Source organism: Thalassophryne amazonica, chromosome 10 (assembly GCF_902500255.1).
Source record: "Thalassophryne amazonica chromosome 10, fThaAma1.1, whole genome shotgun sequence".
Classification (NCBI taxonomy): domain Eukaryota; kingdom Metazoa; phylum Chordata; class Actinopteri; order Batrachoidiformes; family Batrachoididae; genus Thalassophryne; species Thalassophryne amazonica.
In genome coordinates, this window is record NC_047112.1 from 117,410,400 (window position 1) to 117,427,985 (window position 17,586).

The following is a 17,586-nucleotide window of genomic DNA, read 5'->3' on the forward strand; positions in this document are numbered from 1 at the left end:
GCTGAGTAGTGTCATGCCCCTGTAGTTGGCACACACTCTCCCCTTTTTAAATATGGGGCCCACCACCCCAGTTTGCCACTCCTTAGGCACTGTCCCAGACCTCCATGCAGTGTTGAAGAGACGCCTCATTCAAGACAGTCCCTCCACACTCACAGCCTTCAGCATTTCTAGATGACTCTCATCAACCCCTGGGGCTTTGCCACTGCGGAGTTGTTTGACTACTTCAGTGACTTCTACCAGGGAAATTGATGATGATCCCCGATCAGCTTTCATCAACTTATCTGCCCCAACTACAGAGGCCTCTCCATTCTGATGCAGGAGTTCCTCAAAGTGCTCCTTCCAGTGACGTCAAAAGAGTCCCATCTGTACTGTATACAGCTTGGATGGTTCCCTGTTTTCTTCTGTTGATGTGCCCCACTGTCCTCCAGATGCACCTTGGTGTTGACTGAAAGTCCTTCTCCATGATTGCTCAGAAATCCTTCCACACCCTTTGCTTTGCCTCCCCCACAGCAGAGGCTCCCACCCTTCAGGCCTGTCGGTGCCTTGCAACTGCCTCCAAAGTCCTCTGAGATAACATGTCCTGGAAAGACTCCTTCAGGTGAATAGCTTCCCTGTCTACTGGTGACCACCATGGAGTTTGAAGGTTACTGCCCCTTAAGGTACCTAAGACCTTCAGCCCACAGCTCCCTGCTGCAACTTTAGCAATAGAAGCTTTGAACATTGAAGCTTTGAATGTATGGTTTAAATAAGTCAGGTACTTAGCTAACCTAATTAAACCCTACATACACGCCCAGGCTCTGCGTTCTCAGCACACAGGACTACTTTATGTCCCTAGAGTGAATAAAAGGTCTGCTGGCCATAGAGCCCCTGTTTTGTGGAATGACCTCCTTATGGAGATAAAACAGTCTGATTCTGTAGAGACTTTCAAGTTCAGACTTGGCTAGCATACTGGCATAGTATGGACCTATGCTTCCTATCCTTTTAAATTAATTTTATTAGTAATGGAATAGATCTCAGCCTGAACCTTATCTAAATTTTGTGTCTGTTAGTGAAGCCAGAGATCCCCTTAATGTGGATGAATTATACCTTAGATGTGGTTTTTCCGGCCACCTGATTTTGCTTTTTCTCTCTGTCTGAGGTGCAGAGGGAAATGCATGGAGTGGCATCTCTGGACAACAGGATGCAGGACTGACTGTGAGATGTCATGCCTGAAGCTGATGAAGTGGATGTTTTAAATTCCTGTTTTCTGTTTCTTCAGCTCTGTAAAACTTTGTAAAAACCTCTAACTGTTAGAATGGCCTAAGCAGTGGGTCCCCCTTTGACTCTGGTCTGCTTGAGGTTTCTTCCTCAGTATCATCAGAGGGAGTTTTTCCTTACCAATGTCATCTGTTTGCTTGCTCTAGGGCAGGGGTAGGCAACCTGTTCCAGAAAGAGCCATGAGGGTGCAGGTTTTCTTTGCAGCCACTGATTCCACCAGGTGATTTTACTGATTAATATCACTTTGAGCAGATGGAATCAGTTAATCAGTGAAATCACCTGGTGGAGTCAGTGGCTGCAAAGAAAACCTGCACCCTCATGGCTCTTTCTGGAACAGGTTGCCTACCCCTGCTCTAGGGGTTGGTAAGGTTAGACCTGACTTGTGTGAATCACTTTGAGGCAGCTTTGTTGTGATTTGGTGCTGTATAAATGTAATAAATTCAATTGAATTAATAAATAAATTGAATTGCCCATTCTGATTCAATGCCCCAACCTCCACAGGGATGCCAGAAAAGCTCTGCTGGAGGTGTGAGTTAAAGATCTCTCGGAGAGTGAGCTCCTCCAGATGTTCCAGGTTCACCTGCACTATCCATTTGGGCTTCCCAGACCAGGTCTGTCCAAAGTCCTCCGCCATCCTCTGATCCAACTCATCACCAGATGGTGACAGCTTTGTCCCTGTCTTCACCCAAGTGTCCAGAATATGTGGCCCCAGATCAGATGATACGATCACAAAATCTATCATTGACGTTTGGCCTAGTGTGCTCTAGTACCATGTACACTTGGGAGCATCCTTATGGTCAAACATGATCAACATGACAAGTCCAATAACAAGCAATCGCTCAGGTTAAGATCAGGGAGGCCGTTCCTCCCAATCACGCCTCTCTGGGTGTCTCTGTTATTACTCACATGTGCATGGAAGTCCCCCAGCAGAACAATGGATTCCCCCACTGGAGCCCCATGCAGGACTCCGTCCAGGGACTCCAAAGAGGCAGAATACTGAAGAATTATGAAGAGGAATTATGATGACTTAAATAATACTTTTAAAGAAGGATTCAAACGTTGAGTTTTTATTTTTCTCTGTGTTGCCCCTGACAGTCATATGAGAATGGAGAGCTGAGACTAATGAGAAAAGAGGAAGAGGGAAAGGGCAAGTGTCCCTTTGACCCCTCACAGCGGTACTGCTCCCTAATGGTTGGTGAGTGCCACCAGGAAAACCACCACTCAAATACTGCACCAAAAGCCCAACACCTCACCGCTGAGCACAGACTCTTCATGAAGTTCATACAGTTCTGTGGTATTATCCTGAAATACTCAGACGGTGGATTCATTCATGTTTGTATGGCTGATCCTAGTCAGAGTCACTGGGGTCACGGAAGCCTGTCCTGGAATGTAGAAGACTGGATAAGAGGTGGAGCACAGACAGCTGATCCTTCACACATACAACCATGAACACATTACTTTTCCCTCTAATGGTCAATGAGTTGAATGAATGAATAAATGAATTTATTCGGCACACAAATCAACAAAAACCTCATAATAAAACAACTCTACAAAGAACCCGTGTGACCGAAAGGGTGAGGACAGAAGCAAAGTATACATACACATATACATGCATGCTATATATATATCTGTGTGTGTGTGTGTATATATATATATATATATATATATATATATATATATATATATATATATATATACGAGGGCTGTCCGTAAAGTATAGGTCCTTTTTATTTTTTTCAAAAACTATATGGATTTCATTCATATGTTTTTACGTCAGACATGCTTGCACCCTCGTGCGCATGCGTGAGTTTTTTCCACGCCTGTCGGTGACGTCATTCGCCTGTGAGCACTCCTTGTGGGAGGAGTCGTCCAGCCCCTCGTCGGAATTCCTTTGTCTGAGAAGTTGCTGAGAGACTGGCGCTTTGTTTGATCAAAATTTTTTCTAAACCTGTGAGACACATCGAAGTGGACATGGTTCGAAAAATTAAGCTGGTTTTCAGTGAAAATTTTAACAGCTGATGAGAGATTTTGAGGTGATTCTGTCGCTTTAAGGACTTTTCACAGTGCAAGACGTCGCTCAGCGCTCTCAGGCGCCGTCATCAGCCTGTTTCAAGCTTAAAACCTCCACATTTCAGGCTCTATTGATCCAGGACGTCGTGAGAGAACAGAGAAGTTTCAGAAGAAGTCGGTTTCAGCATTTTATCCGGATATTCCACTGTTAAAGGAGATTTTTTTAATGAAAGACGTGCGGACGGCGCGGTGCGGCGGCACAGGAAAAACACCTCCGTGTTGATAACCATTTGTAAAATCCAGGCGGCTTTTGATGGCTTTCAGTGGAGTGAGTATATGAGAAATTGTTTATCAGCTGGAGATGTTCCAACTTGTCCTCAAGGCTTCCAACAGAGGTGTTTTTCCTGTGGCGGAGCGTCGCGCGGACCCGTTCGCACGTCTTTCATTAAAAAAATCTCCTTTAACAGTGGAATATCCGGATAAAATGCTGAAACCGACTTCTTCTGAAACTTCTCTGTTCTCTCACGATGTTCTGGATCAATAAAGCCTGAAATGTGGAGGTTTTAAGCTTGAAACAGGCTGACGACGCCGCCTAAGAGCGCTGTGCGACGTCTCGCACCGTGAAAAGTCCTTAAAGCGACAGAATCACCTCAAAATCTGTCATCAGCTGTTAAAATTTTCACTGAAGACCAGCTTAATTTTTCGAACCATGTCCACTTCGATGTGTCTCACTTTGATCAAACAAAGCGCATGTTCAAGCATGTCTGACATAAAAACATATGAATGAAATCCATATAGTTTTTGAAAAAATAAAAAGGACCTATACTTTACGGACAGCCCTCGTATATATACACACACACAGATAGATATATATGCATGCATATATATCTATCTGTGTGTGTGTGTGTGTGTGTATATATATATATATATATATATATATATATATACACACACACACACAGATATATATATATGCATGCATGCATACCTACATATAGACACACAGCCAGTTCCAGTGTTTAGAGAACAGTGCAGGTACTAACATCCTTGGACATGAAGACGCTAAAGGCTGTGGCGTAGAGGTTTGTAAGGAGGATGTGGTCACCTTATGTAGGAAAGAATTTCCTGGTAAACAACATTATCTGTGAAAGTGTCTTGTTTCTCTGGAAGTTGTCAGTTTAAGGTTTGAATATTGATAACTCAGCTTCATGGAGTGTACAGGTCTGTGCATTCTGAGTCCCGGTTCCAAGTCTGGGTAAATAAGCACCGTCAGATCAAGAAGGGTGCCTGGTGTAAATTGCCAAACCCCAGCCACATGAGGGACCAGCACCTTCTGTGTGCTCATCTCACGCCTGGATAAATGGGTCGCGTTGCTTCATGAAGTGCATGTGGCAAAAAGTTTGTTAAAGCAAACATACAGATGACAATCTGAATTTCCATACCACCCTGGTTGAAGCCTCAATTAACAGCAATCACCAAAGGACCTTTTCCATTACACAGGTCTAGTCCTACTCGGACCTACTTTTTTTTTTTTTTGTCTTTCCATGAGAGACAGCACCTGGTGCTTTTTTTGGTATCAGCTCAGGAGCGGTTTCCAAGCGAGCTGAGCCGATACTAAAATGTGACGTCAATAGGCCGCCGGCCACTGATTGGTCAGAGTGTCGTCACTGGAGGAGTCATGAGCGCGCCGTCCAACACGAGAATCAAATCCACCATTTTTAAATAGTCACAGCAGCATTACATTGACTGTGCTTTTCCTTCTCTCACCGAGTATTTTACTGAGTTTTTTACTCACACTAAACCACACCGTGGCCCGTGGATGAGTTGCGGACGTTTCTGTGTTTGGTGGCGGAAGAGAGAATACAGAGAGAGCTGGACGAAGTGTCCCGAAGTGAAAAGATCTCCCAGTTTTTGACATTATAACACCACCAGGAACCACAGGGCCGCCAGAGTGAACTGGACCGTAAGGGCTGGAAATGGTTCAACCACAGGAACCCATTTATGGACACGGACCGGTGAACAACAGCCACAGCTTTGTTGGTAAGTGTTTTTTCTGACTTTGTAGTCTGAAAGCACCACACGTATCCCCGTTACTAACGTTACTTATGCCATTGTTGTGAAGCGCACTTTAACAAACAAGGATATTTTGAGTCTAAACTTGTGTTAAAGTAACATCATTGTCTCATGTAGGTAGACACAGTGAGCTAGCTGATTGCTAACTAGCGACCTAGCTAACTCCGTGCTCTGCTTGAAAGTATTCATTTCTGCCAAAAAAACACCCAACGTCAGCACATCAGCAATGAATGTGACTAATTTAGTGCTGTGACTTTTTTTTTTCTTTTTTTTTTTACATGTCACCATTTCATGTTGTGTTTATAATAAAGTTGTGTGTTTTTGCTGAAGAATGCACTTCCGTAAGCGAGGAGGTGTCGGCCAGACTTCCCTGTCACCAGCTTCAACATCCGCCTCAACGTCCAGCACCACACAGCGAAGAATAAACGTCTTAACGTAGCTCTTAGCTCCAAATGTATTTCTCAAATACCACATATAGATGTTGTGGTGGCAATAAGAGAAAAAGTCAAACATATCATTTATTCCAACATATATAGAGGTTTGTCCCATGATTCTATTACTGAAGCTGACATACATTGACACGCTAACAGAACACCGTATACGGCAGGACAACCTGGAAACCCAAACAAAAACACTGCAGTTTACTTACAAAACAATAACTTAGACACTGCAAACACACCATGTCTGAGAATAGGTTTAATTAAGTCAGCCAACAGGTGTGTTTTAGGGGACAGTGACCATTGACAAATGAACAACAAACAATAAAAAAGAAATAAAGTTAGCTGTACTGCCACCAAAATAAACTCACAACTAAGCAAGGACCAGCAAGCAGCAAAACACTGTAAAAATACAACCAAAACAACAGATACAAAAGGAAACATGCAATACATTTCTATTAGCTTTTAATACTTAAAGCAAATTAAACTATTAAAACTGTGCTGTGTATATATATATATATATACACACACACACCAGTGGTGTCCAAAGTATTCCAGAGGGTGTTGAGAGGGTGCAGGTTTTCTTTAAAGAAAACCTGCACCCTCTCAACACCCTCTGGAATACTTTGGACACCAGAACCATAAATATTGTAATAAATGCTACAAAAATAAATCCTATTTTGCTACAAATGGTTTGTTGGAGCGTAATTTTGAAAGAACACGACTTTTATGTAAAGCAACCAAGGTAATGGAAACTTTGGGGAATGATCATACGCACAGACTGGAGTTTTTTGTAGGATTTATTACAATGTATATGGGTTGTAATCAGGTTTTTTTTTTGGGGGGGGGGGTAACCCTGTGTCCATGTGTGTTTTATATATATATACAACCCCTGGCAATAATTATGGAATCACCGGCCTCGGAGGATGTTCATTCAGTTGTTTAATTTTGTAGAAAAAAAAGCAGATCACAGACATGACACAAAACTAAAGTCATTTCAAATGGCAACTTTCTGGCTTTAAGAAACACTATAAGAAATCAAGAAAAAAGATTGTGGCAGTCAGTAACAATTACTTTTTTAGACCAAGCAGAGCGAGTGGTGGAGAGCGAGTCACGCTCCGGTCGGCCATCAACATGCTGAAATGACCAGATCATTCCAAAGTGAAAGCTGTGGTGATGTGAGACCGTCGTGTGACTATCCGAGAAATTGCGGAAGAGGTAGACATCAGCACTTTTTCTGCACATTCCACTGTGACAGAAGATTTGGCCATGAAAAGAGTTGCAGCGAAATTCATCGACACAAAGCTGATGGCGGAACAAAAGCGCCTTCGTGTTGAAGCCTCACAGGACATGCTGTGACATGCCCACCTCTTCCACAATTTCTCGGATAGTCACACGACTGAAAAGCCACGAAAGCCGTCCGAATCTTCCGAATGGTTTCCACCTGGCTGTCACCCAGATTCTCGCTTCTTCAGTCATTCCGTCATTTTCCTTGCAATGAAAATCTGCCGAGAGCACAACACACGACCTCACACAAAGGCTGCTTGCCAGCAAATGACGCAATCTACAGGTGTGAAAAAATTCACGCATGCGCACGAAGGTTCAAGGTTGGCTCATGCAAGCACACGTGATTCAAATCCATCAGGTTTTTGCAAAAAATAAAAAGGTCGGATACTTTTCTAACAGACCTCATATATACAGCTAACCAAAAAGTTAACCATTTATCTGCTAACTGAAAAGTTACGTTTTTATAAAGCTAAACTGATAAATTCCAAAAAATTTAGCAGAAGTTACAGATAAAAGCTAAACCGATTACTTTCAGTATTGACCAGTACACAGCAGCTACACTGACACAACAACAAGTCAGCACTTCTGCCCTTCTGTCAGCAAAAGAGATCTGGTGATCAGAGAGGAAAAGGGGGAGTTCATTTCTCTTCACACCGTACAGACCTGCTGGTCATTTTACTGAAGTCTTGCACAGGCAGACAGTTTTGACTTATGGTTTAATTTTAAACAAACTAATTCCAGACAAGTTATTGAAATTAACGTCACGTCTGTCATTTTACAAAGTGAAAATATCAGCTATATATTTAAATTTTAAAATAATGCACTAATTATGAATGTTTCAGCATTTAGACACACATGCCACATTGCATTATGGGTACATTAGTTTCTTGACTTCAGTGGTTGGCTGCCTGGTTGGTATAACACACAGTTACTGAAACGTGTGATTGGTTTTACAAATAAATCTGTATTTGTACATATGTCATTTTTTTCATTTGTAAAAAAAAAGGCAATGTAAAACTGAAAATTCTGTTTAAGTACTTCATCACTTTTAGCGAATGTGTGGGATGCTTCCATGAACCATCTACCATCTACTGCTAGTAGTTTCATTTAAATGGTAATTTCAATTACTTGTCTGGAATTAGTTTGTTTAAAATTATAACCATAAGTCAAAACTGTCTGCCTGCGCAAGACTCCAGTGAAATGACCATCAGGTCTGTATGGTGTGAAGAGAAATTATCCACACACACCCCCTTCTGCGGAGGATAGAGCTCTACCATTCATGGCTGTTTGTCTGCTACAAAACATGTAACAGACAGGCACTAAAATCTTTGATTTTAGACTTTACAAATGTTTTTAACTGTTAAGTTTTAATCATTATGCCTGCAAAAATATTTTAGCGGTCTAAAGGTTATCAGAAGCTAATTGGTCCACTGATGGTTTTCGAAGTTATCTGAAAAGCTAATCTGCTAATGAAAACATTAGCTTTGATAATTAGTGGTTAGGGGGTAGTGGAACTGTGCCCACCACTGTGTATATATATTTAATAACTTCCCATTTCTACCTTCATTATTGTTTAGGCAAGAGAAAAAGGAGCCTGTTCCAACAGGAGAATCTGTCCATCCTGTGAGCTTGAGACTGATGCTGTGACAAGAGCTGAACTGGGCTCAGCGTGACCAACACATCCGACTGATCCTTGATGGCACCAGTGAAGTAAGGCGGCAGAAGCTGTGTTTAATCAACCATTTCTTGGAGTGCTGGGTGAGCTTGTCCACGTGACCCGTTACCCCAGGACCGGACACTTCAGTGATAGCACCGTTATAATCAAGAAATTCTGGCTATACGAGGGTTTAATGAGATGGAACATTTCACCACAAACTGTTGGTCTGCTGGATGACTCATACCAGGTGGTAGCACAGGTAAGTGGCTACCTGCTGAGCATTTCTGCATGCCGCACCTCCGACAGTGCCATTGTGGGTAGCTGCAGGATCATCACCCGGAAGCCACCCTTCATTGATGTTTTGCTCCATTAATCCCAGAACATTTCAGGGTGGTGGGACGTCTCCCTGCCGTCCCCTGCAGCTGACCCTCAGGGCTTTGCTTTCCCCACACCTGGTCCTTCCTTCTTAGCCAAAGCCAGAAGCTTCCCTGCTCAGCTTCCCCAGCCAGATCTTTGAGGGACTTTCTGAGTTTCCGCAGGACTCTGTCATGATGCCACCTGTACTGATGCCACCTAATGATGTTTTACAGCTTGACAGGATGTGCTGCAGGCTCAGATTCGGGGCATTACAGAGATGGCAGCTCTCCTCTGAGCCATACCACAGATAAACATTGCTGGGGCTTGGTAGGGTGTCATAGGTGGACCTAAATGAGGAAACTCAGCCTAGCATGGGGTTCTTCCACATATCGGCCCATCCTATGGTCCTTTGAATTATTCCCTCCCAGGTTGGCATTGCCTAAGGGCTTTGATCTGATGGAGCTCCTCCTCTGTTGTGACTACCTCAGAGATCACAAACTCTTTCTGTTCCTTTCTTGTCATCTCTTCGGAGTGTTGTGACTTATTTACAGTTGTATGATATAAGAATACAGTTTACATGACAATTAACTGAATTTAATGTGATTGTACATTAATTACAATAAGGTACAGCGGAATGTATTCTGAGCATTGAATGATTTATTTTGGAAAACCAGAAATGTTTTATTGTGAAGGGTGCTCAACCAGAACCAGACAAGTTTGTGTGGTTATCTTGACATTACTTTTTTCCTTTGAAACTGCAAGTTCACGTCACCTGTTAATAAATGCTGAACTAAACGGTAGTGATGGCAATTTCGAAGCCTCATGTACCAATGAGCCACTGCAACACAACTGGCTGAAAATCGACACACTGCTTCGACACGTTTGATACAGTTTGAAGGGTGACATCTGCTGGATTGCTTTGAGAATGACCTTGAGCGAGTGCCCTGACAAATGTTTGCATTAATTCATGACTGATGTGGTTTGTTCTTGAAAAATAATAATAATAAAAAAGTCATATGTATTATTATGTCTTTTTAATGTAATAAATAGTCCCTACAGATGCACACATCTCAGAGGTTTCAAATGATATTTTAATGCGCAGAGATGCAGGTGAATATTCTGTGCTTGTCCTTTTGGATCTCTCTGCAGCTTTTGACACGGTGGATCATGGAGTCTTAGTTGAGAGACTAAGGACTTGGGTGGGCATTTCTGGGTCTGCTCTGGACTGGTTTTTGTCTTATCTTTCACACAGGACTTTCGCTGTTGCTGCTGGTAAATTTATGTCCTCCTCTGCCATGCTATCCTGTGGTGTGCCTCAGGGTTCTGTTCTGGGACCTATATTGTTTGTGCTGTATTTGCTCCCACTTGGTCATGTCTTGAGTAGTTTTAAAGATGTCTCCTACCACTGTTATGCGGATGACATCCAGCTGTACATCTCATTCACTACTCAAACGGTCTCTAGGGTATCTGCTCTTCAGAACTGTGTTGAGGTTATTGGTGACTGGATGGCGGCCAACTATTTGTCCTTAAATATAGCAAAGACTGAGGTCCTTGTTTGTGCCCCTGAAGTTTGTTCCCACTGTGGTTGGGAATCTTGGTTCTCTGGCCCCTTTTGTTCGCTCAGCAGTGAGGAACTTGGGTGTTACGTTTGATCACTCCCTCAATTTTGACGCGTATGTTACCTGCCTGGCACAGTCTTGTTTTTTCCATTTGCGCAATATTGCCCGTCTGCGCAGCATTGTGTCTCGGGCGGAGGTGGAGATGATCATTCATGCATTTGTGTCATCACGTTTGGATTACTGTAACTCTCTATTTTTTAGCCTTAGCAAGTCCTCTTTGGACTGCTTACAAACGGTTCAGAATGCGGCTGCAAGGCTGCTGACGAGGTCATCAAAGAGGTCACATGTAACCCCGCACTGGCTCCACATCCATTTCAGACTCCAGTTTAAAATTCTAGTATTCTAGTCTTTTAGAGCTCTGCATGGTCAAATGCCATCTTATATCACCGAGCTATTACATCCATATGTGACAAGTAGGTCTCTGAGGTCTTCGGACCTGGGCCTATTGGTTGTGCCTAGGACAAGACTGAAGACCAGGGGAGACTGTGCTTTCGAGGTGGTGGCACCTAAAATGTGGAATGCATTGCCTTTGGATCTACGCTCCATGGACTCTGTTGAAACATTTAAAGTGAAGCTAAAGACTCTTTTGTATAGGCTGGCTTTACCTAGTTTTTATGGTTTTATGTTTCTGCTGTTTTTAATTTCTCTGTTCTTATGTGAAGCACTTTGTGATTTCTATCTTGAAAGGTGCTATATAAATAAACCTTACTTACTTACATTTAATCTATTATTAGACTCTATTGGCTTTGCTCAAAAAGTAGATGAGTCCACCCACCACTTTAATCATATCTTAGATCTTGTTCTGACTTATGGTATGGAAATAGAAGACTTAACAGTATTCCCTGAAAACTCCCTTCTGTCTGATCATTTCTTAATAACATTTACATTTACCCTGATGGACTACCCAGTAGTGGGGAATAAGTTTCATTACACTAGAAGTCTTTCAGAAAGCGCTGTAACTAGGTTTAAGGATATGATTCCTTCTTTATGTTCTCTAATGCCATATACCAACACAGTGCAGAGTAGCTACCTAAACTCTGTAAGTGAGATAGAGTATCTCGTCAATAGTTTTACATCCTCATTGAAGACAACTTTGGATGCTGTAGCTCCTCTAAAAAAGAGAGCTTTAAATCAGAAGTGCCTGACTCTGTGGTATAACTCACAAACTCGTAGCTTAAAGCAGATAACCCGTAAGTTGGAGAGGAAATGGCGTCTCACTAATTTAGAAGATCTTCACTTAGCCTGGAAAAAGAGTCTGTTGCTCTATAAAAAAGCCCTCCGTAAAGCTAGGACATCTTTCTACTCATCACTAATTGAAGAAAATAAGAACAACCCCAGGTTTCTTTTCAGCACTGTAGCCAGGCTGACAAAGAGTCAGAGCTCTATTGAGCTGAGTATTCCATTAACTTTAACTAGTAATGACTTCATGACTTTCTTTGCTAACAAAATTTTAACTATTAGAGAAAAAATTACTCATAACCATCCCAAAGACGTATTGTTATCTTTGGCTGCTTTCAGTGATGCCGGTATTTGGTTAGACTCTTTCTCTCCGATTGTTCTGTCTGAGTTATTTTCATTAGTTACTTTATCCAAACCATCAACATGTTTATTAGACCCCATTCCTACCAGGCTGCTCAAGGAAGCCCTACCATTATTTAATGCTTCGATCTTAAATATGATCAATCTATCTTTGTTAGTTGGCTATGTACCACAGGCTTTTAAGGTGGCAGTAATTAAACCATTACTTAAAAAGCCATCACTTGACCCAGCTATCTTAGCTAATTATAGGCCAATCTCCAACCTTCCTTTCTCTCAAAAATTCTTGAAAGGGTAGTTGTAAAAACGCTAACTGATCATCTGCAGAGGAATGGTCTATTTGAAGCGTTTCAGTCAGGTTTTAGAATTCATCATAGTACAGAAACAGCATTAGTGAAGGTTACAAATGATCTTCTTATGGCCTCGGACAGTGGACTCATCTCTGTGCTTGTTCTGTTAGACCTCAGTGCTGCTTTTGATACTGTTGACCATAAAATTTTATTACAGAGATTAGAGCATGCCATAGGTATTAAAGGCACTGCGCTGCGGTGGTTTGAATCATATTTGTCTAATAGATTACAATTTGTTCATGTAAATGGGGAATCTTCTTCACAGACTAAAGTTACTTATGCAAGGTTCTGTGCTAGGACCAATTTTATTCACTTTATACATGCTTCCCTTAGGCAGTATTATTAGACGGTATTGCTTAAATTTTCATTGTTACGCAGATGATACCCAGCTTTATCTATCCATGAAGCCAGAGGACACACACCAATTAGCTAAACTGCAGGATTGTCTTACAGACATAAAGACATGGATGACCTCTAATTTCCTGCTTTTAAACTCAGATAAAACTGAAGTTATTGTACTTGGCCCCACAAATCTTAGAAACATGGTGTCTAACCAGATCCTTACTCTGGATGGCATTACCCTGACCTCTAGTAATACTGTGAGAAATCTTGGAGTCATTTTGATCAGGATATGTCATTCAAAGCACATATTAAACAAATATGTAGGACTGCTTTTTTGCATTTACGCAATATCTCTAAAATCAGAAAGGTCTTGTCTCAGAGTGATGCTGAAAAACTAATTCATGCATTTATTTCCTCTAGGCTGGACTATTGTAATTCATTATTATCAGGTTGTCCTAAAAGTTCCCTAAAAAGCCTTCAGTTAATTCAAAATGCTGCAGCTAGAGTACTGACGGGGACTAGAAGGAGAGAGCATATCTCACCCATATTGGCCTCTCTTCATTGGCTTCCTGTTAATTCTAGAATAGAATTTAAAATTCTTCTTCTTACTTATAAGGTTTTGAATAATCAGGTCCCATCTTATCTTAGGGACCTCGTAGTACCATATCACCCCAATAGAGCGCTTCGCTCTCAGACTGCAGGCTTACTTGTAGTTCCTAGGGTTTGTAAGAGTAGAATGGAAGGCAGAGCCTTCAGCTTTCAGGCTCCTCTCCTGTGGAACCAGCTCCCAATTCAGATCAGGAAGACAGACACCCTCTCTACTTTTAAGATTAGGCTTAAAACTTTCCTTTTTGCTAAAGCTTATAGTTAGGGCTAGATCAGGTGACCCTGAACCATCCCTTAGTTATGCTGCTATAGACGTAGACTGCTGGGGGGTTCCCATGATGCACTGTTTCTTTCTCTTTTTGCTCTGTATGCACCACTCTGCATTTAATCATTAGTGATCGATCTCTGCTCCCCTCCACAGCATGTCTTTTTCCTGGTTCTCTCCCTCAGCCCCAACCAGTCCCAGCAGAAGACTGCCCCTCCCTGAGCCTGGTTCTGCTGGAGGTTTCTTCCTGTTAAAAGGGAGTTTTTCCTTCCCACTGTAGCCAAGTGCTTGCTCACAGGGGGTCGTTTTGACCGTTGGGGTTTTACATAATTATTGTATGGCCTTGCCTTACAATATAAAGCGCCTTGGGGCAACTGCTTGTTGTGATTTGGCGCTATATAACAAAATTGATTGATTGATTGATTGACTTACACATAATGGTTCTGAAAGCCTTCATTGTAGACCATATGTAGATTTGTGTTATTCCTCAAACTATATTTGGATAAAATGTGATGGGAAAAGTGATGAAGACATGTGCTTCTGCAACTGGTGCTTATGTTGCTGTAATTTGTAAATTACAATAGAGGGGACAGGAGACGGTGATTGTGCAACTTTCAACAATTTTTATTAAAAAAAAGAATAATTTGAACAGTGCTGGACTTTAATTGGCTCCTCTTCTGCCTCACCACCTCTCCAGCTAACTATACTAAATGAACTCTAAACTAGACCTAAATATAAACTAATGCTTTCCTTGGCTCAGATTCACGTGCTAATTCGCAATAAGTGTCACTAGCAATCTCCTCCTCTCACAAACCCACGGTTTGAGCTGCGATTCAGATCTCATTTAAATACTTGGTGGGTCGTATTGACACGCCCAGATTATTCGAATTTCCGGCGAAGCTCGAGACGTGGTGTGACATAACGAGGCCTCACTCGCAGTGGTCATGTGATGGGGCGTGCTTGAAACACTGCTCACTGACACTTCTGGCTCAAAAAGCTCGATACTGTGTCGAGCAGACTGACTCGAGCTTAACATCACTACTACATGGTCAACAAAGACTTCTGAGCCTCCGTCATGATTGCAGAAGCTTTCACTGTGTAACATTTTGGTGCCGAAACCCGGGAAGTAAGGACTTGAATTAAGATTAGCAGCCGTCATGACAGAGGGATTGGAGCGGATGAAGAAGAAGCGGGTGACTATTCGTGCCACTATGACCAAGCTGTTAACCCGCCTAGAGGAGGAGGTGGACAAGGACAGACCAGATATTAATAAAATGCACGAGTTCCTGGCAGTTTTATCATTAAAGCATGAAGGTTTATTGGACTTGGATAAGGGCATCGAAGATCAAATGCCCATGGATGACCTGGACACTGAGATAACAAACAGGATTATTTGGACCAGGTTCTCACGTGGAAGGTTCGCGTCACCACCTTCATCAGGTCACAGGAGACCGCCAGAAACACTGTGAGAGCGTGTGTGAGTGATGTAAGCAGCAGTTCATTTACATCCCAGTCCAGACAAACTGTTAAACTTCCCAAGTTAATGATAACAAAGTATGATGGTGAAATAAGACAGTGGCAGGAATTCAGGTCACAGTGTGAAACAGCTGTTCACAGAAACGATGCACTATGAAAGACAGACAAGTTTACTTACCTCAGATCCTACCTGACTGGAGCAGCTGAAAGAACTATTGTGGGCTCACAATGACAGATGACAACTACGACACTGGAACAGAGTTACTCCAGAGCCACTTTGGGAGAGAGGACATTGTGATCAGTGTCCATATGTTCAAACTACTGAACTTGACACCTGTTAAAAGATCATCTGATGTTACAGCTTTGAGGCACTTCTATGATGAATGTGAGATCCAGACACGTAGTTTGGAGTCCCTTGGAGTGCAGAGTGACACGTACGGCTGCCTGCTGTGTACAGTGCTACTACAGCTCAGTCCAGAGGACATCACACTTGCCTACACTCACCAACCAAACTCAACCAACAAGTGGAAGGTGCCAGAGTTGATTCAGTTTCTGCAGAATGAGGTGCAAAGCAGACAACAGAGCTTCAGCTTACCAGACCAGGCCACCCATCGAAGGACCCAAAGAATGTGGACAAGCCGTCCTACGCCTGCGAGAAACCCAGAAAGTGGAGCGTCACATCAGCGGCACTTTGCACACAGCCAGTGGTGTACCCCGGACCTGTGTGTATCATGACAGGAGTGACCACAAACCAGAGAACTGTCCTGAACACACAGTGAGCACACACAAGGATAAACTGAGGAAACCTGGACGGTGTTTCATCTGCTTAGGCTCAAAACACATACAAAATACTGCAGAGTGAAGGGTTTGTGCAGCTTATGTGACCGTAAACACCCCTTTGTCAGTTTGTGAACAATCTGAAGCTAAGCTAGATATTGACACGAGCGATAATAGTGAAAATACAGATGCTGTGTTGTCTTCAGTGTCAAGCCCCGTAAAGGTTAAGACAAATAGAACACGGTCCTGCTGCAGACTGAAGACATAGACATGGGCCAAAGGACAGAAAGATAACTTGCTGCCTGTTAGATGGAGGCAGCCAGCGTAGTTTCATTCACAGAAGCCTTGTTAGAGCATTAGGACAGCCAGTTGTAAGGCACAAGACGCTGAACCTCCATGTTTTTGGTTCCACCACTCCTGTAGCAGAGAAACACAATGATGTGAGAGTTGATCTTGAGAACGTGTGGAACACTGAACAGAGACTTGAGACAGAAGCTGTAGAGGCTCCTCAGGTGTTACTGCTGTGAGAAAAGTCCCAAGCGACTCCATTCAAGCAGAGATAAAGACAAGAGGACTACACTTGTAGGCTTTCCACTAGAGGGTGCTAATGACCAAGAGTTGCAGGTGTTAGTAGGAGCCAGACTACTACTGGCAGGCAGTCACTGGGAAAGTCACAAAAGGTCACCAATTCATTGGTGGCAGTTGAAAGCCAAGCTTGAACCTTCGTGCGCATGTGTGTTTTTTCACACCTGTTGGTTGCGTCATTCGCATGTGAGCACACTTTGAGTGAGCACAGGTCCAACCTCCTCGTTGGATTTTCATTGTGAGGAAAATGTCTGAATGATTTGGAGCTTTGCTGCATCAAATTTTTCCAGAAACTGTGAGAGACAGCCAGGTGGAAACCATTCGGAAGATTCAGACGGCTTTCAGGGACGATTCTATGGCGATCACACAGATTAACCACGTTTTCGGCACATTCCACTGTTACAGGAGTTTTTGTCATGAAAAGACGTGTGGAGGAATTTGCATGTCGGGACGGAACCACTAATGGCGCGGGACAAAAAGCAACGCCGTGATGAAGCCTCACAGGACATGTTGTGGCATGTCCAGCTTGTCCACAATTTCTCGGATAGTCACACGACTGAAAAGCCACTGAAAGCCGTCTGAATCTTCTGAATGGTGCAAGAGCTGGGCATGTTACAACATGTCCTGTGAGACAAACACAGAGGTGCTTTTGTCCCGCACCATTAGCGGCTCCGTGGCGAATTCCTCCGCTCCTCTTTCCATGACAAAAAACTCCTGTAACAGTGGAATGTGCCGAAAAAGTGCTATGTCCACCTCTTCTGCCATTTCTGTAGTAGTCAGACGCGTTCAGTTTGGAAATGATCTGGTCGTTTCAGCCTGTCGATCGCCGCTCGGAGCGCAGCGTGCCCTCCGCCATTGTGCGCCGTCTTTAAACCGGCTGTAACACTCCTTAATCTGTGTGATCCCCATAGAATCGTCCATGAAAGCCGTCTGAATCTTCCGAATGGTTTCC

At 42.9% G+C, this 17,586-nt stretch overlaps 1 protein-coding gene across 1 annotated transcript in view; it reads left to right on the forward strand.

The window, feature by feature from the left end:
• si:ch211-129c21.1 (uncharacterized protein LOC563087 homolog) overlaps positions 1-17,586 on the forward strand; it is a 121,730-nt gene that overhangs the window by 11,635 nt on the left and 92,509 nt on the right. The window contains 1 exon segment of the mRNA XM_034180754.1: positions 2,353-2,452. Within this exon segment, the coding sequence (XP_034036645.1) occupies positions 2,353-2,452 (100 nt within the window).